The 25263-nt window shown below is 44.0% G+C and overlaps 1 protein-coding gene across 3 annotated transcripts in view; it reads right to left on the bottom strand.

Annotated features, from left to right (window-relative positions):
* Nucleotides 1-25263, bottom strand: part of CYFIP2 (cytoplasmic FMR1 interacting protein 2) — a 130222-nt gene that overhangs the window by 6059 nt on the left and 98900 nt on the right. For all 3 annotated transcript variants that reach the window (XM_061189911.1, XM_061189912.1, XM_061189910.1), the window contains exons 27-29: nt 7102-7174; nt 6556-6650; nt 833-1071 (exon numbers count right to left, since the gene is read on the bottom strand). In XM_061189911.1, coding sequence (XP_061045894.1) covers nt 833-1071; nt 6556-6650; nt 7102-7174 — 407 coding nt within the window. The remainder of the gene's footprint in view (nt 1-832; nt 1072-6555; nt 6651-7101; nt 7175-25263) is intronic.

Here is a 25263-nt window from a genome sequence, read left to right as displayed (position 1 = left end):
CCCCCGTGTGTGTTTCCTCCAGAGCTCCTGGCTCCTGGAGGGCAGGCCTTGTCTGCCCTCTTCACCACTCTGCTCTTGCTGCGTAGCTGGGTGGGTGACGGGAGAAGGGGCTCTGCTTCTGTCTTCTCTGCGAACAGGACTGGGTTCCTCTCATAGTCACCCCTGTTTTTTAGCAGCAGAGGCCTCAGGAGCAAGGTGGGGCCCACCTTCCGCCAGGGGAGCCCGTCTCTGCTCTACGACCCCTGGAGCTCTGCTGGGGTGGGCGCTGAGTGGGCAGTGAGGTCTTCACACCAAGCCCTCACCAGGGTTCTCCCCCTGCCCCTTCCATTGGCCCAGCTTCTACTCCCGTGAAGATGGGCCCTGAGAGGTCCAAAGCCCCGAGGCGCACACACTCCATGTCTGTCTTCAACTACTTGGAGCCTTGCCTGTGGGGTCCCCTTCTCCCCTCTAAGAGCTGAATCCTAAGCAGTGTTCCAGCTCAGCTGTCGTCTGTGAATTAAACTCCTATAATCCACTTGTCTCTCTTCATGGGCATCTGTCGTCCTTCCTGCCCTCGCTGCCAAGGGACCTCATTCGATGCACCTTATATCTATTTTCTAGTCTTCTCTTGGCCCTGTCAACCCCACATACCAGGAACTGTCTACTTTTGCTCTGCACAGATGCATGTCCAGCACCTAGAACCCTGACCGACGTAAAGCACGTGCTCAACAAACCGTTGTCGGACAACCCCGCCCCTGCCCTCCTTTCTGGCTGAGCTCTGGCTGCCTGATGGCTCTTCGGGTGGGAGATGAACAGGTTGGGGGGTGACCCCACCTTCCCTAGGGCTACTCACTCAGCCGTGAACTCGTTGGTCCCCACGGGGATGCAGTAGACGAACTGCATGGCACTCCACAGCCGGTGGAACTCCACGCACTCGTCGACGTGCATGACGCCGTTGGTGGGCGGGGGGCCCCGCCAGATGGGGTCCTGCAGGTAGCTCCGGATGCGGGTCAGGATGACCTCGAACATGGACAGGCCGCAGCACAGCCGCTCCTTGGTCAGCAGGTCGCCCTCCCGAGCGATGGCAATTTGCTGGGAACGGGAGAGTACATAAACCTGCCAGTCACATCTCAGACCCCACTTTCTACCTCTCACCCGATATTCCCGAACCCCAGAGCTGGCTGCATCTGTAATTCATTCACCAGAACTGAGGTCTTGCCCAGAGCAGGGCACTAACTTTATAAACCTGAGTTCAATCGCAGGGGGAAGTCTTGGGGTGAGTAAAATCGAGGAGCCATCGCTAGAGGAATAGTATAAAAAAATTTCAATCCACCTGTATAATGAAATGCTAGGTAGCCTTTGAAAAGACTGAGATGATGCTACTACTAGTACTATTGCTACTACAGTACTGTTACTACTACTAGCACACACTCACTGTGTAATACACCAGGCCCTGTTCTATGCATTCGTTAAGTACTTACCTTATTTACTCCTTACATAAACCCCATGAAGAAGATGCCATTATTATCCCCATTTTATTGAAGAAGAAACTGAGGTTCAGAGAGGCAGTCAGTGAGTGGAAAAGTTGGGATTTGAATCCTAGTAGTCTAGATCTGTGGATTAAATTGTTAAGTGAATAGAGCAAATTGCAGAAGAGGACATATACTACAATCCTATTAAAAGACATCAGTAACACAATCCCACAGACAGACACACAAAACTGTACGCATGTATGTGTGTGTGGGGGTGGTGAGAGTGTAAAATATTCTAGAAGGATTAACATCACTTGTGGGAACAGATGGGCTTGGAGAAGCAGGTGGGGTTTTCACTTTTTACTATAAATACTTCTGTACAGTTGAATGTGCTACAATAAGCATATGTTACTCTTAAAAATTTGTCGCTGATTTTACAGATTATTCCTCCCGTTAGAAGTTCTCTGACCACTGTTAACAATCTTTCTTAATAATTTAAACTGGCTTCTCATATGGCATCTGGTTACTAGATCTCTAATAATCAGCCGGCTAGACTAGTACTTCAAAACACATTACTGTCTGCAGGAGTAGAAAATATCTAGGGGTAGAGGTCTCAAAGCCATGTGCAAAGATAATAGATATTAACATCTAAGGTCAAAGTACAATCTCCAAATCTAGGGACAAAGCTTAAGAGGGCCGGCTTCTGAGACAGAGAGGTCCACAGGGCACTCCTGGGATCAGCTCCCCAGAGGGCGGGCCCGCCCGAGAGCTCAGTGTACAGTGTGGCTGGGTGGAGTTGGCCTGCCTGCTCCCTGCACGCTCCCCACACCCTACAGCCCCTAGAAAGAGGGCAGCCTCAATTAAATTAATCCATGGAGGGAAGTAAATCAGGAAACACCAGTGCTGGAGCCTGTGAGGAATGTGGGTCAGCAGTGTAGTTGTCATGACAGCTATAAACTGAAAGAAGTCTAGGACGAAAAACGTGAATTGGGGAAGAAGAGTTTGACGACCTGTGTTTCGAACACAAGAGGGAACCCTGATTCACGGTGACTCATCTTGATTCTGGTGGCAGAGAAAGATCGCTCCAGCGCAGAGAAGCTGCCACAGTTAGCTAGAAATACTTCTTTTCAAAAACCCTGACCCCAGTGCTTGACTCTGTTCTCACCAGGCAACTCCCTGTGGTAGTATCTGGACCCTGACAGGGCTCTCCACTTTAGGGAGTGCCTGGTACAGCGAAGATGCTCAGTAAATAAAGAACCCACGTTTGTTATCGAGTCATGAATATTCTCCTTCAGAAACTAATACAGAGAGCTCTGGCTTACTAGTTAACCTCCTGGGCATTTAGTTAGTCTGTATCAGTCCTCAGGGCCTGACAACTGTGGGAGGATCTAAAGAATTAGCAACAGGGTTTATAAACCTGCAGACAGACTTTGAACTCTAATGACCCCCCCAACCAGAGCCAACCAAAGGGCCTTGACTGAAATGGTTAGGGGCTTTGTCCCTTTCCTGAAAAACTGTTCACCTTTATGGGTTTTCCTATGAGCTACAAGAGTAAAATCTGGAAAAAAAATTGTAAAAATGTTATAAGAAAATAAAAATCTCCCATAAATCCCATCACCCACAGATAAGCTTTCTTAAAATACTTATGTATGATTTATTTATGTTTATGTATGTGAGCATGTATATGTATCTATTTTAACACAATTTGGGTCACACTATCTACATTGTTTTTTTCTCTTAAGATATTGGTACTAAAAAAAAAATTTCCTTTAGTATCTTCAGTAATATGGTTTTTTAATAGCTACATAAAATGGCCATTGACATACGTCATTTATTTAGTTCTCTATTCCTGTTGGTTAAATTGTTCACAAGTTTTCATCATTATAGACAACTCATAAGTAATTATCCTTATATATTACACTTTTTGAGCTTATCTCTGGTTATCTTCTTAGGATAAAATCCTAGAAGTAGAACTATTCAGTCAAAGAGTATAAGTAGTTTTAAAAGGCTTTTGCTACATAGTGACAAACTAGTCCCAAGAAAAGCTGAACCACTGTACACGTGTCTGTGGCAAGCCTGTTCCTTGTGCCTTTACCAGTACTTCATTATCATGAAGAAAAGTTCTTAGCCAACTTGCGAAATGAAGAGCTATATCCTTCTCCTTCACATTTCACTGATTACTGGTAAAGCGGAACACTTTTTCTCATGTTTGTTGGCATTTATATTTCTTATGCTGTGAGTTTTCTTTCATGCTCTTTTTTTTCTTTTAGTTTTTAATTAATTATTTATTTTGGGCTGCATTGGGTCTTCGTTGCTGCGTGCGGGCTTTCTCTAGTTGCGGTAAGCGGGGGCTACTCTTCGTTGCGGTGCATGGGCTTCTTATTGCGGTGGTTTCTCTTGTTGCAGAGCATGGGCTCTAGGCACTCAGGCTTCAGTAGCTGTGGCACGCGGACTCAGTAGTTGTGGTTCTCGGGCTCTAGAGCGCAGGGTCAGTAGTTGCGGCACACGGGCTTAGTTGCTCCATGGCATATGGGATCTTCCTGGACGAGGGCTCAAACCCGTGTCCCCTGCACTGGCAGGCGTATTCTTAACCACTGCGCCACCAGGGAAGCCCTCTTTTTTCATTTGTTATGAGTGTCCTTCTAATCTGAAAAAGTGCACTAAAGATTGTTTGTTGCATATACCCTCAATCTGTGACTTGGTGTTTCATATATATATATATATATACTATGTGTGTATGTGTGTGTTTAACATAAATTTTAGCCATTTCTGTTCCACTCAGCAGGGAATTTTTTTCTCTCTCTTTCTGCCATTCTTTTCTGAGTTAACAATGGTATAGAAAAAGCATCTGTGAAATCATGTGGAAACATATTTCTGCATGGAGTACTTTGATTACATTTAGGATACTTTGGAGAAAAATATCTCCATGCTCGCTCTTTCCTTTCTGTTTTTTAGAAGCTTTTTACTTATTTGTTTATCATAATAATTGTGAAAGGCAGCTCAGCTAAAAAGGCAAAACAGCTATTCGCCCATTTTATAGATGGGAAAACAAAGACCAAGATATTAAATGTCTAGCACTAGATTATGCAACAATTCAGGGGTAAAGCTGGAAAGAGGAGTCCTTCAACTCCCTGACAGAACATTCTATTCGTGATAGCACTGGGCAACAAACCAGGTCACCTCAATTTTTCCTAGAAACAAATACAAGCAATGCAACACAGTTAAACTCTCCCAACATTACACATATAGCAGAATTTCCCTGTCACCGACCTAGAAGTTATGTGAGTTCCCTGAACCCCAGCAAGCTTGGAAGTTAATATTTAAAAAATGTTTCTTTGGTCTACAGGAGGACTAAGCTTTGGACTATTCCTTAAGGGCTGGGAGACTTATAAAACTGGCATTTCCTCTCCGGCAGAATGTCTAGGCTTTTGTTTGTTAAATATCAGCATTTGACAAATTGAGATTTCTATCAGTCCCAAGGAAATAGTGTTCATCAGAACAGGGAAGGAATTCACAGACTTCTAAGTGGAAACACATGCCGAAGCCTGGGTGTGAGAGGCCAGATTCTTGTAGGATGACACCAACAGTGGAGCAGACACATTTATATGTCGCTGGCTTGGGGGATTTCTCCCTAGAAGGCAATCTTTAGAGGATCTCCTGTGTTCAGCCCCGGAAAGCCAAAAAAGAAAATGTGCATATTTCACAGTATCTACATTCTCTCTGTGGTGACTAAAGAACCCAAATGTCACTAAATGTTTAGTCACTGTTTTCAGTAGGAGGTGGGTGGCCTGCAGGAGGCCTGGCTGGGGCTGCTCATCAGTGTGACACCTGGGCAGATGGGGCCCTGTCATGGGCTCCAACACTTGCCATGTTTTTCGAGAGAAGAGGCAGCCTTCCGCCCTCTGCGGAGGATGAGAATTTTTCTGATTCATGAGCTTTTGTGATAACAGGAGAGAGGACCTTAGGGATGCTAGTCCAAGAGCGGATCTGAATCCTAAACCTTTTAAACAGTCGGTTTTGGGTTTTGTCGAACAAAACAAGCCATACTGGCTTGTCTCGCTGCAGTGTCCTGTTTTCTCTTCTTCCTGAATTCCTACCCTGATCCGTGCCCTGCCCCACCACCAAATGCTTGATTCAACTTGAATCAACTTGAAAGGAGACAGCACATGCTTTTTGTTTCATCCCTTTCCCCCCACCAAAGTGTCTTCTTTCCTGACTGCCTGCACGGTTTGTGAGTTCTCCAAAGGCAGGGGTCCTGTTTTACGCATCTCCATGTACAGGTTCAGGTTTGTAAAAATGAGTTTTAATTACAGAATTAACATCTGAGCTCATTCACCTTCAAAAATATTAGAACATTACAGATAAAGCTGCCTTCTTTGATCTCCCCACCCATCTCTGTCCCTTTCATCTTTCTTCAGAGGTTGCCACCATTATGAACTGGGTGTTTTTCATTTCCTAGGAAAAGTTTTACTTAATATGGTTTTTTGATATGTGTTTAAAAAAATACAAATAGCATCATACTCCATGACCTGTAGTGCAACTTGCTTTATTCACCTAACCATGTGTTTATGGTCTGTCCACACTGATGCATCTAGATCTGATTTTTTTTCTTTTCATTATTATGTAGCAGGTATTCATCATTTAAATGATTTTACCACATTTTATTTAGTCAACACTCTACTGATTGACATTTAGGTTGTTTCCAGTTTTTTGCTTTAACAAACAATGCCGTGGTAAACATCTTGTGTTCCTGTAAGAGTTTTTTTTAGCAAAGATACACAGAGATGAACTGCCGGTTCACAGGGCGTGCGGTTCTAATTCTGAGAGATAGCAGAATTCTTAATACCTAACGGGGAGTAACAGACACTTGTCTGACTTCCTTCTTTCTTGGCAGGATAGATGATACAGGGTGCAGGCCTGAGAGTCAGCAAAACTCATTCCAGACCTGCCCTTGCCACAAACAGGCTGTGTGCTATCAGACTTACTGTTTCTCTCTCTGGGCCTCAGTTTCCCCATCTGTACAATGAGGAGGTAGGACCAAATGCTCTCTCTCCCTCCCAAAAGTTCCTTTTGGTTCTCCGAGTCCATGATAGCAGGATCGTACCTGAGGGGTCCCCAGCCGCTCTATCAGAGGGACCAGGTGAAGTGGCGCGTACTTGGCTTCCAGGCGTTTCATCCGGACCTCCAAACGCTCCCCCTCTGCAAAAGGAACAGTAGGCAGAAAATGAGATTCAGGGCACAACGGGGGAAATGGGGAAGGAAGAGCTCCCAGAGGACCTGGTGACGTATTTGTATTCCAGTACTTGGATGGAGCGTGTAGAACTGTTTTCCCTGGTTCTGGCAAGTGTGGTCAGGACTCACTACAAGGAAAATGTTCTATTATCTGTGCCCAACAGTGGAATCATCTACCTCATGGGGTGGTGAGTTCCCCATCACCTGAAGGATTTAGACCAAGCTAGACAGCAACTTACTAGGGATGTTCTAGAAGGACCAAGGCCTGGAGCATCATTTCCAATTCTGTGACTACCCAATGGCTGTCCAAAGCTCTCACCTTCTCCATTTCTGACTGCACATCTGAGTTTACTGGGATTAAGTGAGCACGAGGTGCAAATTCAAATTGGCCATTTAGCTGCTGTAAGTGGTTTCTTACCTTTGATGTAGACTCTAGGCAAGATGTTTTGGAAGGGTGCAGCATGGAGCAAATCACAGACTTCCTCCTGAGACTGAAAATACAGAAGGAGGGAAAGAAAGAGAAAACCATTGTTATTTTAAACCAGGAAGAATTTTCATTACTAAAAGCTTGAACACTGGAGTCAGCCAGACCTGGGTTCAAATCCTAACACTTCTACTTAACCAGCTGTGGGATCTTAAGCACGTTGCTTAACCTCTCTGAGCCTATTCATTTATCTGCAAAATGAGGATGAGAACAGTACCTATTTTAATGGGTTACTGTGAGGATGAAGTGAGAGAATGTATAGCCTCATAGCACAGACCCTGGACATAATGAGTGTGCAGTACATTTTCATTACAATCTTATAAGGAATTTGTTGAAAGAATTCAACGTGGCAGTGGGATCAAATAGAGATGATAGACCCAGACTATGTTCATCTGGTTGGCTGTGAGGCCTATGGGCTCAACGCAGGTAGCTAGACCAATCCTCCAATCCAGTAATGCAGGGTGCCTCTGTGTGAAGGCCTGGGTCTGGTTGCTTTTCTCCACCCCCGACTCCAACTGGTGAGAGAAGAGGGACTAGGACCCAGACAGGTTTTGATGGGGACTCTTTATGCATAAACGTAAGCTAAAAGCAAACGCGTACTACAAAGGTTGGAGGGGAAAGTTTGGGGGAGGGCAGGCCTGGAAGATATGGTCAAATGGGCTTACTGTCCCGGGACCAGCTCATGATCACTGGATTTCAGTGATGGGGAAGGGGACCTACACGAGCCACCCTCCATGGGTCTTGGTTTCTATTCTTTAAACTGTGGGGATCTGGATTATGTAAGATACAGCCTTCATTCAACTCTGATACTCTTGGATTCTAAAGAATCTTGAGAAAATCAGGATTGTGAGGGCCCTTGGCTTTCTTAACCAGGCATGGGTAGAACATGGCCATCCTGGAAATCTAGCAGGCCAGCTGCTCAAGAAAGAAACCCCTAAACTCCTTCAGTCTTTGAAGTGAGGATGACAGGAGGAGGACAACTGAACTCTCCAGAGAGACCTGCGTGATCTGACTGTAATTCTCAGTTTCTTAGCCAGAGGGGAAATTTCCTCACTTTCTTAATTAATCTGTTCCTCCCCAAACCAGTAAATCAAGTAACTTGGTCTTTATTGCTATGTCTAAGCTTAGACCCTTTGATTCATCGTATAATCTGAAAACTTGCCTACTGATTATTCAGGCTACTCTTACATTCATTAATATGGTGAATTATATGGATTGATTTTTTTTTTAATTTTTTAAATTTATTTTTGGCTGCGTTGGGTCTTCATTGCTGCGCGTGGGCTTTCTCTAGTTGTGGCGAGCAGGGGCTACTCTTCATTGTGGTGCGCAGGCTTCTCATTGCCGTGGCTTCTCTTGTTGTGCAGCACAGGCTCTAGGCACATGGGCTTCAGTAGCTGTGGTGTGCTGGCTCAGTAGTTGTGGCACACAGGCTTAGTTGCTCCACGGCATGTGGGATCTTCCCGGACCAGGGCTCGAACCTGTGTCCCCTGCATTGGCAGGTAGATTCTTAATCACTGCGCCACCAGGGAAGTCCCTATATGGATTGATTTTTGAATGATGAACCAGCCTTGCATTCTTGGGGTAAACTTCACTTGGTTGTGATGCATTATTCTTCTTATGTATTGGTGGATTTTATTTGCTAATATTTTGTTGGGGATTTTTACTCTATATCCATTAGAGACATGGATTTGGAGTTTTCAAGTGTCGTTGGTGTTGGTATTAGGGTAATGCCGACCTCATAAGTTGGAAAGAGTTCTCCTCTTTTCTATTTTCTGGAATTGTTATGATTTCTTCCTTAAATTTTTGGTAGAATTCACAAGGGAAACCAGCTGTATCTGGAGTTTTCTTTGTTGGAAGTCTTTTTTTGTTTTTTAACTAGGTATACAATTTCTTTAGCACATATAGTACTGTTCAGGTTATCGATTTTTTTTAAGTGAGTTTTGGGGTTTTCTGTGACTCAAAGACTTGATTCCTTTCATCTAAGTTTAATTTATTGGCATAGGGTTGCTTGTAGTATGCCTTTATTACCCTTGTGATGTCTGTGAAATCTATAGTGATATCCCTATTTCATACCTGATACTGGTAATTTGTGTTTTCTCTTTTTTTTTTCTTGGTCTAGCTAGAGGTTTATCAATTTTATTGATTTTTTTCCCCAAAGAATCAGCTTTTACTTTCATTTATATTTCCCTATAGTGTTTCTGCTTTCAATGTTGCTGATTTCTGTTCTTATCTTTATTATGTCCATTCTTCTGATTGCTTTGGGTTTAATTTGCTTTTCTTTCTCCAGTTTCTTATGGTGGAAGCCTAGATTACTGATTGAACACCTTACTCTTTCTTAATATACTGTAACATTTAGGCTATGCTTCGATACCTCTAGTAATCAAGAGCTCAGTACTTCTGGAGGCAGCCCAACCCATTTTTGAACAATTCTAATGGTTAGAAAGTTTTAAACCAAGGCAGCCTCCCCATAGTTTCCATTCAAGATCCTTGTTCTGCCCTTTAGAGTATTACTGAATGTGTTTTTCTAGCCAGATTCTTCAGCTACCCTTCCATCTTTCTCCTCCTTTCAGGGCTGAACACCTTACAAGAGCTTTCTACCTCTCTCTCCATTTCCCAGTCTTCACTTCCCTTCACAGCAAACAAAAATGTCATCCCCAGCTATAACACGCCATGGCAATGGCTCTGGCAAAGATTACTGAAGGCTGCTCTGTCACCAAGTTCAATGGATACCTTTCAGTCCTCGTACTATGGCATCTCTAATGTATTAGGCACTGTCTTCCATCAGTTACTATGACAATGAGTTCTGTGGTTTCCATTACTTTGATTTCTCCTTTTTATATTCTTTTGCAGGTTTGGCTTCTAACCATCCTTTAAACGTTGGTTTTCTCCAAGGTCCCTCTTTCTTTTTTTCTCCTCAATTCATTTTACCTACTTTGTCTCACCTACTCCCATGTCTACAAGCACTGCCTTTGATTCACCAGCTCTGTATTTCCAGCCAGGCTTCTCTTTCAAGCTCCAGACTTGGATATCTACCTCCTTACTGGATATTTCCACTGGATATTCCACAGCTACACATTTCTAAAGCTGACCTTCTTCCCCCCTTCTTATCTGAGGTTCCTTTGCTCCCAGAATGGCACAATAATCTCCTCACCTGCCCAAGTCTAAAACCCGGGGTTCATTTTTCGTCTCTCTTCCTCATGTCCCATGACCAGTAAGACCTCATGTCTTAGATTCTCTCCACACTTCTCCACATTGACCACAACACTATGAGCTCCTTAAGGGTAGGGATGCCACCTCTATTTTTACCTTTTATCCCCAGTGCCTAGGACATAATAGTCTCTCAATAATTATTTATTAATGAATATTTGTTATCTCATGTTTCTTAGATGAATAAATGAATTTTTTTATCCACATGACTATCCTCCATATATGAGAATACTATTATATCCATTCATCCAACAAACATTTATTGAGTACCAGGCATTGTTCTAGGTTTTGCAGATATGATGCTGAACGAGATCTCTGTACTCATGTAAATTACATTGTAGTTGAGAGAGATAAAAAGAAGTAAACAAACCAGAAAATTTCAGATAGTGGTAAGACACAATAGGGTAGGCTAGAGAGTGACTGGGAGTGGGGAAGGGACTACTTCAGAGAGGGTGGTTAGGGGAAACCTTTTTAAGGGGATAGATATTTAAGTAGAGAATGTAATAAAGAAGGAGCCAGCCATGTAGATATGAGGTAAGTGCAATGGCCCTGGGGCAGAGAGTAAGCTGGAGTATAGTGACGCAGGTAGTCATAGTACGGTCTTAGTTCCTAACAGAAGGGAGGGACCAGATCATGCGAGGTCTCATAGTATGGTATGAAGTCTGGAATTTAAGTGCAATGAGGAATTACACAAGTATTCCAAGCAAAGGATTGGTACACATAGCCTTACTGCCAAGTTTCCTTATCTTTCTTGTTTACTTTTCTTCCAAAAATTTCAGTTGCTCCTAGCAATGTCTTCTTACTAGGAAAGTTGCCCCCTTGCATGAATATCAACTTTCTATTTTGTTAATGTGAATAAAACTGACCTTAGAAGCCACCTTACAGGATGGAGAAAGAGGAAGAAGGTTCTGGGCCCTCTACAACAAGACCAATGTTGTTGCTTTATTCATTTTACATGATGAGCTTCCACTCCAGATTTCCTTGGGGGAGACAGGAGTGTTCCATTTACCCCCCCTCTGCACCCTGCACCTCCCCCTCGAGTTTGCAACCTGCAGGACCAGAGGTTCTTTGGGGGTGCTTCCTGTTGGCATGCTTCCTGTGTATTCTCTACCTTGTAATGCCATTTGTTACTGAAGGTGAAGAAAGAGAAAGATGTGGTTTCCTCACAGAGGTGGGAAAGCATTTGCCTGGAAGGTCCCCAAGGATGAGCTATGTGGCCATTTGCATGATGAGGTGGCTACATACCCTGCAACGCCTTTTGTGGAAGGTGTTTGTTTGGCATTCATGAGCTGAGGCCATTGCGACTGATAAAAATGTCCAGTTCAGAGCACACAAAAGCCTGTGTCAGGGATCTGAACAGACTGCTCTGTGGGCACTTAGGCTAATGCCCACCACCTTCTCATCCAATCTCTATCCTAAAGGATGGCACTTGGCCTTCCACTCTGCTAGGAACCCACCCGGCCCCTAGCCTGCGAAGGCCACCTAGAGTGGGTTTCTTCCCCACTCCCTGCCAGCTCTTTCTGCTCCAGCCACGGCAGCTTTCTGTTACTTGAATTCACCGTCTGCATATTCATCACTGAATTTCTGCCTTCTCTCTGGAATGCTCCCTAACCTATCTCTCCCACCCCCCTCCTTAGTAAATTCCCACTTGTTTTTTTTTTTTTTTAATTCATTTATTTATTTTTGGCTGCATTGGGTCTTTGTTGCTGCACGCGGGCTTTTCTCTAGTTGCGGAGAGTGGGGGCTACTCTTTATTGTGGTGTGCGGTCTTCTCATTGCGGTGGCTTCTCTTGTTGTGGAGCACGGGCTTTTGGCATGTGGGCATCAGTCGTTGTGGCACGCGGGCTTCAGTAGTTGTGGCGTGCTGGCTCAGTAGTTGTGGCGCACAGGCTTAGTTGTTCCTTGGCATGTGGGATCTTCCTGGACCAGGGCTCGAACCCATGTCCCCTGCATTGGCAGGCAGATTCTTAACCACTGCACCACCAGGGAAATCCTCCCACTCTTCTTTCAGATCTCAATTCAAGCATCATTCCTTCCAGGGAGACTTCCTGGACCAGTGCAATACCTCCCCGACCATGCGGTTCCTTTGTTATATGTCCTCAAAGAACCAAGCTCTTTTCCTTTCAGCATTTGAACTCAATTTGTATTATACATGCCCACATGTGACTATTTGATTAATATCTACCTCTCCCTACTGGAATGTAACCTTCAGGAAGGTAGGGACAATGATTATTTTTGACCCTATTTTACTCCCAAGAGTAAGTACAGTGCCTGGCAGAGAGCAAATGCTCAATAAGTATGTGAAATAAAAGTTGAAAGTCTGTGGCACATAAGGGAATTGAGACTTACGATAGAATCCTTCCTATTTTGGGTTTTCTTATGTAGGCATAGATGTTTCCCCTTATCACTAAGGGAAGTATTTTCTCTTCAATGTACTGATTACCCTATATGAACACTATGTGAAGTATTTCTAGTAAATGCTCCATAGAGCTGGATTTTCAGGTGTTTTTTAATTTTCTATTCCTCTCTCTCTTCCTTCCTGTTTTTTCCTACTTGTATGTATTTACTACATTTTCTACATTAAATATATATTACTTCAAAAAATTAATCTGGGAAAAACCTCTGAAAGTAATTCTTCTTAACTTTAAAATAAGGCCTTTTGGGGTCTTGATGCTGGAATCAGAGGGAAGGAAACAAAATCCTTGGTCATGACACTTGGTCCAGCAAGGAACAATATTTGCATAGGATTAATAACATGAAAAATACTTTTGTCTTTTTTCTCATTTTTTTTAGGCTACACTTAAGGAACAAATCACAGACGCAGAACAAAATACAAATGTCACAAAAAATACAGCTGTGCCAATATAAAAGTAAAAGGGTAGCTGACAGGAGGTAGGAGGTAAAAGTCTAGGAGTGGAAGTTAGGACTGTTAATTTCCTTATCTTTCACGTAAAGAGTCAAAATACTAAATAATGTTACTGAAAGAAGCAACAGAGGTATAAGTATATTATCTCCGATTACAAGGGAAAACAATAGAAGTAATAAAATGTAACAATCAAATATTGAGAGGAAGAGAGGGAACAGATGTAAATGAGCTAACGTCTCATCTTTCCAACTAGGGAGAAAATAAGTATTGTTTAAAGTTGCTCATGAAGAAATAGAGGTTAGCCTCATATTACTAAGCGTTATGGAGATAACAACTAGAAGAACTAGAAACAGAAAGGATTAAAGCAGGTTGCCTTGGGGATTGGGATGCAGGTGGGGAGAGGTGCAGCGGAGCCAAGAATGATGTTTTTCACCATAAGCTCATCTGTACTATTTGATTTATCGTGTGCAATTAACAACAGTTTAAATGAAACAAAATGAAGAGGCTGGATTAAATGGTCTGTAAGGGTCCCTCCCCTAGACTCTGTGCCAGGTGCTTTGTACCCGTTGCCTGCTTTACACCTCTGAGCATCCTGTGACATAGGTCTTACAATTCCCATCCTACCTGTGAGGACGCTGAGACTCTTGGGGAGATGGAGTGTCCCAACCAGGTCCACACAGTGATAAGGAAGCAGCAGGGCTGACACCGAGATCCAGGGCCACCTCACTTCCACACCCATTGCTTTCCCATAGTCGCCTATGCAGCCAAAGCCTTGGGAAGCTTGAAATATACCCCCCGCCCCCATTATACATACACTTTATGAAAAACACATTCACTTATTAAAAATAGAGACAGAAGGAAATTACTTTAAAATCTCACTACGTGAGAAATGTTTTAGCCTCACTCCTATCTGATAGGATCAGATCATTTGTTGCTTTATTAACTAGGTTCTTCGTCCTATCAACGAACATTCTTTAAACTAAAAAACTGTGACATACATATGCAGTTTGAAGAAGAATGAAAAGAGTCTTGTGCCATCTTCTTGCTGAAAAACAGGCAATTACTGAAACCTCTGCTCCCCAAACTCCAGAGGTAATTTCTATCCTGAATTTGTGTAGACAATTTCTTCACAGGCAACTAATTTTTGAAGCTCTGCTGGTGTGATTCCAAGGTAAATAACCAGACCGTCACGGGGTCCACCTATCCCTATAAATTCCTTCCTCCTCAACCCTCCCAAACCACATCATTCTTGTCCATCCTGCAAAGCCCCATTCGACATTCACCTTCTAGGACTCTTCCAAGACCCTTCAGTCTACAGTAGTTTTCTTTTAAAAAACTGATCAGAGCCCTTATTCATTCAGGTCCCTCACCAAGACGGTTGAGCTCTCTAATCCAGCCCCAGCCCAGGGTGCTTCTGAAGAAGAATCAGACCAGTGTCTCATATCCCATGCAAACACTGATCAAGAGTCTTTTTGGAGGGACTAGCCATACTCAGGACCTGCATTTTACCTGTTATGAAAGGCCAATAAGAGAAATATAGAGAACATGGGTATAATACTATCTAGAGACCAAACAAGGATGTCCCAATTCTCAACACTTTCATTCTAACTAGGATATAGCCTGAGCAGAAATTAAGCCATTCATTCATTCATTCATTCATTCATTCAGCAAATAGTACGCATCTGTTATACCAAGTCTCTCTGCAAGGTGCTGGAGATACAGCAGTAAGTGAGGCAGACCTAATGCATGGTCCTTACCAAGATGAGGAGGAAAACAGGTAAAATGGGTAGTTCTAGTTAAGTGCTATAATTGGGGTACTACAGGAATATATAATAGGGGTAATCAATCCAGACTTCTGGGGAGAATGATAGGGAAGACTTTCTGGAGAAGGAAATGCTAAGCTGAGACCTGAACAAGGGCTAAGTGTTGGACAGGTGAGGGTGAACAGCACCTGTGAGAGGCCCCAAAGCAAGAGGGACCACAGTGGGTGAGGGGTTGACAGCTGAATAAGACTGAAGCTTTCAGTGCTGGGGGAAGGTGGCATGAGGTGAGGAAGGAGGGGTGAGGAGGAGGCACAGCAGGAAGGATCTTGTAAGCCTTGCTTAGGTGTTTGGACGCTATCCTGATGGTTTTAATCAGGGAAGTGGCATGATCACATCTGCAGTTTTACCTTTTGGCTGCAAGAGAGAAAGCACTGGGGGAGGGCAAAAGGGGTGTTGGAATAGGCCAAGCAAGAGATCGCAGGGCCTGGAGCAGTGGCAAAGGAGACAGAGAAGTGGGAGCAGATATCAAAGACCCAACTACAGACTGAATATGACAGCAGAGAGCGGGAAAGGACACCCATGCTGAGGTGCTCACAGGGTCAGAAGACACAGTGAGTTTGCAGGCAGAAGGCAGCTGAGATCAGATCCGGGCAAGGTGAATTTCTGTGGACATTCAGGAGATGTCTAAAAGGCAACGAGACATAAGGCCTAGGGCCCCCCAGGGTCCACAGAGTGGATCTGAACTTGGGAATCATCAGCACGAGGACGGAAACTGACGCCAGGAAAAAGGATACACAAGTGCAAGGGTAGATGTGAGTAGGTGCTTCCCCAGGTGACCAGACCTTTCCAGATATTTCAATTCCTCTGACTCTACGAGACCAAAGAAAGACAAGGTGCAAAGTGGTACCTGAGATGAAGGGGAGACTGATAAATTCTGGGCACGTCCGTGTCTACCCATACACACCTGAACGGGGGTGGCAGGCCACCCTTCCAGCCAGGTGTGAGGCACAATGCTACCCCTATGCACTTGGTGCTCCCTCTTCCTTCCTTCCCTCAGTTCACCCAACATCCTCTGAGTGCTTACTGTTTTCTGACTGGAGTGGGGCCTAGATGCTGAAGGAAACATGATGACAGGTAAGACGGGAAAAACTAGATTTTAATGAAGTTTATAATCTAGTAGGGGAAGAGGGTTAAAGATACCTGTGACTGGGAAATAAGCAGAATCACTAGGTGCAAAAGAAGTCTGCAACCAAGGGCTCTAGAGACTCGGAGGAGGGAGAAATAACACCAGGTGTCTTGCAGAGAACAGGCATTTGATAAAGTGTGTGCTGAACACGAGAACTGGGGGGAATGAGGTAATGATGGCCCTGAGATGGGCCTGGGAGGATGGGCAGGAAAGGTGCAATCACAGACAGAGGGAAGATAAGATCGGAGATGAGATGGCTGGTGTGTAGAGAGCAGGAAATCATTTGCTCAGCGGGCGAGTAATGGAGGGGTGGGCTGACGGGGCTGTAGGCAGTCAGACCCCTCAGTTTTAGGCGACTTCCAGGGAAGGTGAGTCAAAGCCTCCTTGCTGGGCTGTGGGAAGAGGAGGGAGGGGTCTCTGGTAAGCTCATTTCACACAAAGGCTCTGGGAAGTAGGGACCTAGCCCCAGCATTTTGGGGGTGTAGAAACTAAGGCTCAGGGATTCAGTCATTTCCCCAGAGGCTCATAGCTGTCAAGCACGGAGGTAAGACCTGAATCCAGGATTTCTGAGTCCAAAGATATACCCTTTCCAGGAGAGTACCTGGGAATCAACCTGAAATTGGGCTGAGGGAGCCTGATGTAACACACCCGGGCCTTCCCCTCTGCCTCTTGATGCCTTTTTGGTCTTATTCTGTGTCATCGTCCCTAGACTCAGCAAAACAATTTCTCTAAGTATAAGGCACTGCATATCCTTTTGGATATAGGCAGGGTATACGGTAATACTTATCTAATAAAGAAACGTGTGATAAGCTGTAGCTGAGGCCTCTCAGAATTCTCTTGCTGATCTAGGTCTGGCCTGACCTGCACTGGGGCTAGGACAATCATCTTTTCTAAAACCAACCTTACCCTGCTCTTTCATTCTGCTCTGCTGAGTGGACATAGGTCTTTCTTGAGAGGGACAAAAGCACGAGGACTTCCGTGTGCCTGTACCAAGTCTCAAGCTGGGAATGCTGATTTAAAAACTCTAAGTGACCAATTAGAACCTGCTGGGTGGAAGATGTCCTCATCATCTGAGTTCCCCTTACTCATCATGAAGCCCAGAGGACCGTGCCACCCAGAACACCTCTTCAGAACCACTGGACTGCACACCCCAAGTGTTGGGTGTTGGGAGGGAGAGGCTGGACCTGCAATATGGCCAATGCAACAGCAAAGGCCCCAGGGAACTATGTTCATTGCAAATCACTGGAATGTGAAATTAGCAAATTCATGGACTGGGGAAAAAATGGAATTAAGTCTGAGTTTTAATTGGAACAAAGACCCACAGTCTTCCTTCCATCTTACTGCCCTGAAACAGAAACAGCTGACTGGTTAATAATACCTCGTTAGCGTCCTATGTCTTGCCGTATTGCCTTGCTATACGGACTGTACATCTGACCAAGAGGAAGTACGTACTTCAGTTGCCTCCCAGATACCAAAGTAGGACAAACTCCAGTGACAGAATGTCAGGACAATGGAGCAGTTTCCAGGGGTCTCAGACCACTCCTTTTTTTGGGAGATAAGGATTTGTTTATTTTTTTGGGGGGGGGGGCATCTCTAGCAGAGATGACAAAAAAGTATCACCCAGGGCTGCTGTGAATGGTTTATGCAGATAGTGTATTGTTCAAGGGCATCCCATCCTAGGGGGTGCCAAACATATCATAGACATCAGAGATCGATTGTTTATAATGATTTTCCAGCAGATGTATTTTGTTCCATAAAAACATCAATATATTATGAAAATATTTCAAAAGAAGGATGTGGAAGATCTTGAGAAAGGATACCTCTTCATGATTTGCCTGAAGGCAACATATGTGCTAGTGATGGCCCTGGGGTCATCTCATGTACCAACCATGACTGAGAGGCAGTGGCTGCTTCTAGAGAGGATTCAGACATCATACTTGGGCTCAGCAGGATGGATTATTAATATCTGCCTTGGGTATAATAGGGGCAATGGCACTCAAGCTACAAATTTGTTATCCCTGACTTCTAAGGTCCATCATCAACAACAACATTTTAATCACTTTACATGTGTTATTTGACTTGACATTTCTCATTTTCTTCTGGAAATGCACCCAATATTTAATTCAGCCTCTAGGAAAAGACCATCCTTTGAAAAACTATTAATTTAGTGGACATAGCTTTTTTTCCCAGATATACTGAGATCATTGACATATAATACTGTGTAAGTTTAAGGTGTATGACGTGATGATTGATACCCGTATATACTGCTAAATGACTGCCGCGATAGGTTAGTTGATACATTCTTCACCTCACACAACTGCCATCTTTGTTCTTATTGTTGCGGTGAGAACATTTAAGATTTACTCTCTTAGCATCTTTCAAGTATACAATACAGTGCTGTTAAATACAGTCACCGTGCAATGTGTTAGATATATTTTTAAAACTGTCACTCTAGCCCCTTTCTTTCTGGCTATTTTTGAAAAAATAGAAGATGCAGATACATTTTTGTTTATAAAACGAAAAATGTATAACCCCATCATCCAGGGGTCATCACTGATAAACTTTTGGGGTTTATCCTGCCAGGTCTTTCCATGCATAAAACATTTAAGCATATATTTTAAATAAGAATGGAATATAAAATATTATTCTTCTGTAATCTATTTCTACCACTTAGTGTATACTATCAACATCTTACCAAGCACAGTACAGAGTTTCTACTTCAATGTTTTTCTTTGGTTTGTTTTTGTTTTTGCCTGGAGATCTTTTAGTTCCCCCACACCCTTTCCTGAGTGATATTCCTACTCCTCAAAACTATTTGATGGACTTCCCTGGTGGCGCAGTGGTTAAGAATCCGCCTGCTAGTGCAGGGGACATGGGTTCGAGCCCTGGTCCAGGAAGATCCCACATGCCGCGGAGCAGCTAAGCCCACGCGCCACAACTACTGAGCCTGTGCTCTAGCGCCCACGAGCCACAACTACTGAGCCCGTGTGCCATAACTACTGAAGCCCGCACGTCTAGAGCCCGTGCTCCGCAACAAGAGAAGCCACCGCAATGAGAAGACTGTGCACCACAATGAAGAGTAGCTTCCCGCTCACCACAACTAGAGAAAGCCCGCGCGTGGCAATGAAGACCCAATGCAGCCAAAAATAAATAAATAAAATAAATAAAAATTAAAAAAAACACAACTATTTGATAAATGAATACCCACTAATGAACTGGCTTGCACAGCATTATCTTTCTCCCAAACAGTCTCAGCAGACTTTGTATTTTAGCGGGGCTTCTAAAGATCAGATACATTTCAAATCAACAAATTAAGTCTCTAATAGGAGAATTTCATATACTGTGATAGAAAGCAGAAGAGATGCTTTTGTTTTGGGGGTGCTCTTGGTGGCCCTTGAATTATAATGCCAAAGGGGTAAATGTGAGCAAGCAATAGGGTAGAGCCAAGGATAGTAAGATTCAGCCTTGGTCCTGGTGCAGATCTTCAGGGTACCTCAGATTCCTTATCTCTAGTCTGACCTTCAAAGTCGGCCGCGTGCTTGATGTAGCTGGATCGTGCAGCCAGGGAGAGAGTGCTAATGAAAGATGGAGTCGGAGGAGAAGGTACAGCTGAATAATCTGGGCCTCACAGGCCAAAGTTGGGAGTTAGAATTTTAAGTACAATGACAGTAGAAATTAACAAAACATTATACATCAACTATACGTGAATGAAATAAATTAAAAGAAAAGATTTTTAAGTACAAGGAGAAGCCACCTGTCAGTTTTAAGCTGGAGAGTTGCATGATCTGATTTACAATGGTATGAAGATCCTTTTTGCTGCTACATGGGCAAATCAGCTCTGTCTTTTATCCCCTGATGCTTTACCTACTAGTAAATTCCACCCAGAGCAAGAATGGAAAGGCAGTGACCCTCAAAGAAGCTGGATGGAAACATGTCTCTTAAGTTGAGCACAGGGAGAAGGCATTACTGTTTTCTTTTCTCTCAAAGACCTAGAAGCAGAGGGAAAGTCTCCCTACCACGGGCCCCTGGGAGGAGGGCAGCTGACAGTGGTGTCCTGCGTGCTCTCCCAGCGGTGCTCACAAACCCGAGTGGCCTCTTTCTAATTTGGGCTGGCCAGCTTCCCCAGCTTTGGCTTTCTATGATCCTGAACTATTTCCTGCTCACAAATCAAACAGATGGGCAGCATGAGACTCGTGGCTGAGTTCAGCACTAGCAGATGTCTCTATAAATTTAAAAAATGAGGTCATAAGTAGCTCTGGGGCATATGTTACCAAGAGTAAATCCCACCAACTAGCACAAGTAGCTGAAAAAAAACAAAAGCCCTCATAACTTTTCTTCCTCTTTATATATCATGTGACCCTTTTTCGTCTTAACTTTCCAGATTCCATGATTCAGTTTCCTTCACACACCCCTCAAGTTTGTGTTACGAAAAATGTTAGACATACAAAACATTTGAAAGAACAATGAACATCCTTATACTCTTGATGTAGAGTCCCAATGAACATTTTGCCATACCTGCTTTGACTCTCTCTGATTTACTGACTCATCTGAAAGTAAGCTGAAGCCATTGCATCACTCAGCCTTAAATACTTCAGCATGCAATTCCTGAAAACAAGGACATCCGCCTACGTAACCTCAATATTATGATCACCTACATTAAAAAGTTCTTGATATCATATAACATACTAACATTTCCTGGTTGCTCTTAAGCTGTTTCTTTTATAGTCTTTTTCGGGGGATCTAGGATCCAACCATGATGAGTTTTCTAAAGTGTGAAGACGAAGCAATTTCTCTACCAAAAAGTATTCCAGTGATTCACTCGTTTGGGAACTGCTGTGTGCTCCTGCTTCAGTACACAGGGTCCTCCCTGGGAGGAGCTAATGGGTGACAATTGCTACACTTACCAAGTGCCACTTACTATTACTATTGCTTAGGACAACCCCTAACATATTACGATTCTGAGAGTAGTAGTCGTTAGATGATTAGTAAGAGCTAAAATTGCTCTCTGTCAACAGAGCAAGTAAACATGAAGAGATTTTTGAAGTCAGGATGCAAAAATACTGTATTGTAAGGAACCCACATAAAAATTCAAGGGGTGAGTATTTTATTTTTGTATTGCTTTCAGTCTTAAAATTTTCCTTTTGAATCTTACTTAATTTAAAACTGATGAACTATTAGGGATTTCCATGAAATACCACAAAACTTCATGTTCCCAACTCACTCACTCTAGGGGGCTAACTGGGCATTTGACTTCTCTTGGTTAACAGATAACCATAAAGATTCAGGATACATATTTAAAAAAACAGGGTCGGTGTGATCCTACGCGTGTCAGATTCCTGTAGAACAGCATTAGGCTCTACCTTTAGGCTCTGTTTCTGGGTGAATGACTACATACCAGTTTTAGCTGATTTCCTAAGGGGAATCAGCAAACCATTCTCAAAACAGTATTTTCTTAAATAACATTCTGAGTCTTGAGGCAACGAAGACATTAATGCTAACACTTCTTTTTTTATTTCTTGTCTCTGTCAAGTGAGCGTGGAGAAATGAGCTGGAAAACTGGAGGTGGGGCACCCCACAGGAATCCCCACCCTGGCTTTCCCGCAGGAAGGGGGTGGCGGGGGACAGGGCCTGACCAGAGAGCCCAGCGGTCTAAACATTCCCTTATATGGATGCACATAGATGTCAGTGTCAGTGTTTCCTTCGTACTGATGTTAAGCCCCAAGGATACAGGGCGTGTGGAACAGCCATGAAATGAGGCTTCCCACATCCACCACGACCCTCCTTTGCACAGAAAGTATGAGCTGCAGCTTCCAGCCCCTCAGTGGGGACTCCAGGTGCAGTGGAAAGTTCACTTGAGGCATTCTCCGTCTGTTCCAGCTCCGTGGGCCCCTCACTTCCAGGAGCTCTCTGTAGCCCTGGCTGAATAAACCAGTAATTTAATTTCATCTGGTTCCGTGTGTGTGTGTGTGTGTGTGTGTGCGTGCGTGTGTGTGTGTGTGTGTGTGTGTGTGTGTGTGTGGTCCTTCCCCACTGATCTGTGCCTCACTTGAATAACGCTATATATTACTTACTACGTCTCACCTCCACCCCCCCGAATTGTCAAGGGGAAAATGAATTATTATTCTGGATCAGAATCATGTCTGGTCAACTAGGAAAGATCTACAGCCAAGAAACTGACCTCGAAAGTAGCTTTTCCTTCCCTCAAATGCATGTCAATGTCATCCAAGGTTGGCATTTTCCAAAGGGTGGGAAATGCGGGTACAGTGCAATGGAATTTCATAATACTGAGTCACAGCGATAACGTTTTTTCCTTTTCAGTTTCCTATTAATCTTTCTCACAAGTTTAATGAGAAAGTCTCCACTTGGAACCAGCATGTCTTACTACTTCTGTAACATTTGCTGATCTCTGTTTTTAACAGAGAGAGAGAGAGAGTGCAGGCCTCAAGCTCAGGGCCTAGGCACACAGCAACAGGAATTATATCATCGTGTTTTGTTTTGATGGAATTTATTATTCTGGTTGCTTTCTAATGACAGCAAGAGAATACTTTTTTTTTAAATGGAAGTGATATGAAGTTTCCTTTTAAAATAAGTTTAAGGTAAAAAGTTACTTTAAATACAAATAGGACCAGTGGTCTGCAGGTATGGCAAGAATTGTGACGACAACACGTCAACGACTAAGCTTTGGCAATACTAGTTCAGAAGACGCCTTCTAGAACAGGGGCTCTCCACCCTGGCTGCACATTACAATCAAATGTGGAGCTTTTAGGCATTTCAGCCAGGGCCCCACTGGCGAAAATTTTGTTTTCCTTGGAGTGGGATGGGGCTCAGACATCAGGATATTTTAGGAGTTTGAGTGATTTTAATGAGACCATTACACTACCTCCTGGGTGTTTGAAGATCTGTAACACTTAGTAGAGCAAACTGTACCAAACGACCCCCGAACCCTCAGCTTCTAGGCGTTCTATCCACTGGGGTCTCGTTATAGAAAAGTCATCAATACAGAAGTGAGTAACCAAGGCTCTGATTTTGTGGCAACTACCGCCAAGGTTAATGACATCAGCATAGCATATTCCAAGGACAGAGGTGGCTTTGGATGAAGGTGACTGACCGCCTCTGTTGCCCATTGAATGGCGGTATCTTGAAGATTTTAGAGGACCAAGAGGCATGTCTCTACTCATCATCTAGGACGGAGATGACATGTTCCTGCCCCCATTCATTGAGACTATAATTAATGAGCTCTGTATTTGGGGCTGAGGATGCAAAAAGGACCCTCACCTGGGAAATCTTTCCTATCACCCCCACCCCTCCTCTGTGTTCCACAGATCAGCGCTTGTTTGATGCCACTTTTCACTCAGTTGTTCTGAAATAGGCTGGTCACTCTCCAAACTTTTTTGACCACACACTTTCATTAGTAAAATTTGAGCAAACACCTCAACTAGCACGTATTTATTTGACCAACTCTAGACAGCTGTCACTGTCGAGCGGTGTGTTAATAAACAGGAGGGCTGAATTTATGTCCTGTTTTTTTAGTAAGTAAATAGTTAAAGGCCCTGAGATCATCCTGCCCAAGCCCCGGAGGGCTAGCCCTCCATATTGAAAGACAGAGGGTGTGGACGGTGAACAGTGCCGTCCGGGAAGTGACGGTGTCCAGTGATCGGTGAGCCCCGGAGTCCCACACACTGCCTGGCCTGTTGGGGGTCTCAGTCATGTCTGAAGAACCAAAGAGTCTTACCGACAGACCATTTTTGCCAGGAATCTGATGTGCTGATGAACCTAACAGGTGTGTTTCCCAGATTATGACAGGTCTGAAAGGATGTAAATATATTTAAAAACTGTAAAGCCACGGAAAGGAAAGGTATTACTGGGAGTCAAGATGCCTCCTTCCCACCAATCCTGGCTCGTTTCCAATTGAGAAAAACACTGGGTTCTGGGTTTGGGCTGGAGGAACCACTCATACAGTCAGGCCGAGGGGAGCCACTTGATGGTGCCTGGGTGTGGGGACAGAATTCGTGTTCTGTGTAACTGGGGGCATCTTTTCTCAGGGTGAGGAGCAAAATAACCCTGGCTCAAGTATAGGTGGAATGTGGAGTGAGAGTCTGAGGTGGGTGGTAGAGGGTGGGCTTTTGCTTTAACTTCCCATGCGTCAGGGAGTGTGAACATTTGTTAAGCGTGGGAGTATTTCCTCTTAAGGGAAAAAAAAGCAGTAAAGGCTTACTGCACTAAATTCAAACAATAATTTAGAGTGCAGAGTAAAAGTAGAAGATTCCTAACCCCTGTCCGTCCCTGCCTCCCTCAGACCCCACAGAGGTAATCACTCTTCTCAGCTTGGTGACTGTTACTTTTCCAACTGAACAAAGTAAAACACACACACACACATATATGTATGTATATGTGGAAAATTAATATGTTGGCACGTAAACACACTGGAATGTGAACAGTGGTTATCTTGGTGCGGCTCTGTGCTTTTTGTTTTCTTCTTTCTGCGCCTCTCTGTTTTCTAGCAATGAATTTATTTCAGTGATGCAATAAGAAAAGCAAAATGAAAGAAAAGGGACTATAAAGTGGAAGCAGGAGATAGAGGGGTCAGACATGGAGCTGGAACTGAAACAAAAATAGAAACAAGAGCCAACAGAGCAGTCTGCAAAGCTCAGGAGAGCAGCTCTCTGGCCCTGAGTATGTGAATCGTGAGGATCTTGGGTTCTTGTCTCAACTCCTGCACTAGCTGAGTAGCTGTAGCTCTGAAAAGGTTATCTCCCTCTCCGGGACTCAGTTTCCTATCTGCTAAATGTGGAACTGGGATTGCACCAGATCAGTGGTACTCAAAGGGGGAGGTTTTGTCCTCCAAAGGAATATTAGGCAATATCTGGAGACATTTTTGGTTATCATAACTGGGGAGGTACTACTGGTATCTATGGGGCAGAGCCCAGAGATGCTGCTCAGCACCTTGCCACGCACAGGACGTGCCCCACCACTACGGAGTATCTGGCCCCAAATGTCAGTGGTGCTGATGTAGAGACACCCGCCCTGGATGGCCTCTGACAGCTCTCCCACATCTGACCAGCATTCAGTTCTGT

This window comes from Eubalaena glacialis, chromosome 4 (assembly GCF_028564815.1).
Source record: "Eubalaena glacialis isolate mEubGla1 chromosome 4, mEubGla1.1.hap2.+ XY, whole genome shotgun sequence".
NCBI lineage: Eukaryota > Metazoa > Chordata > Mammalia > Artiodactyla > Balaenidae > Eubalaena > Eubalaena glacialis.
The sequence above is the reverse complement of the archived record's forward strand: the minus strand, read 5'-3'. Positions and strand labels throughout refer to the sequence as shown.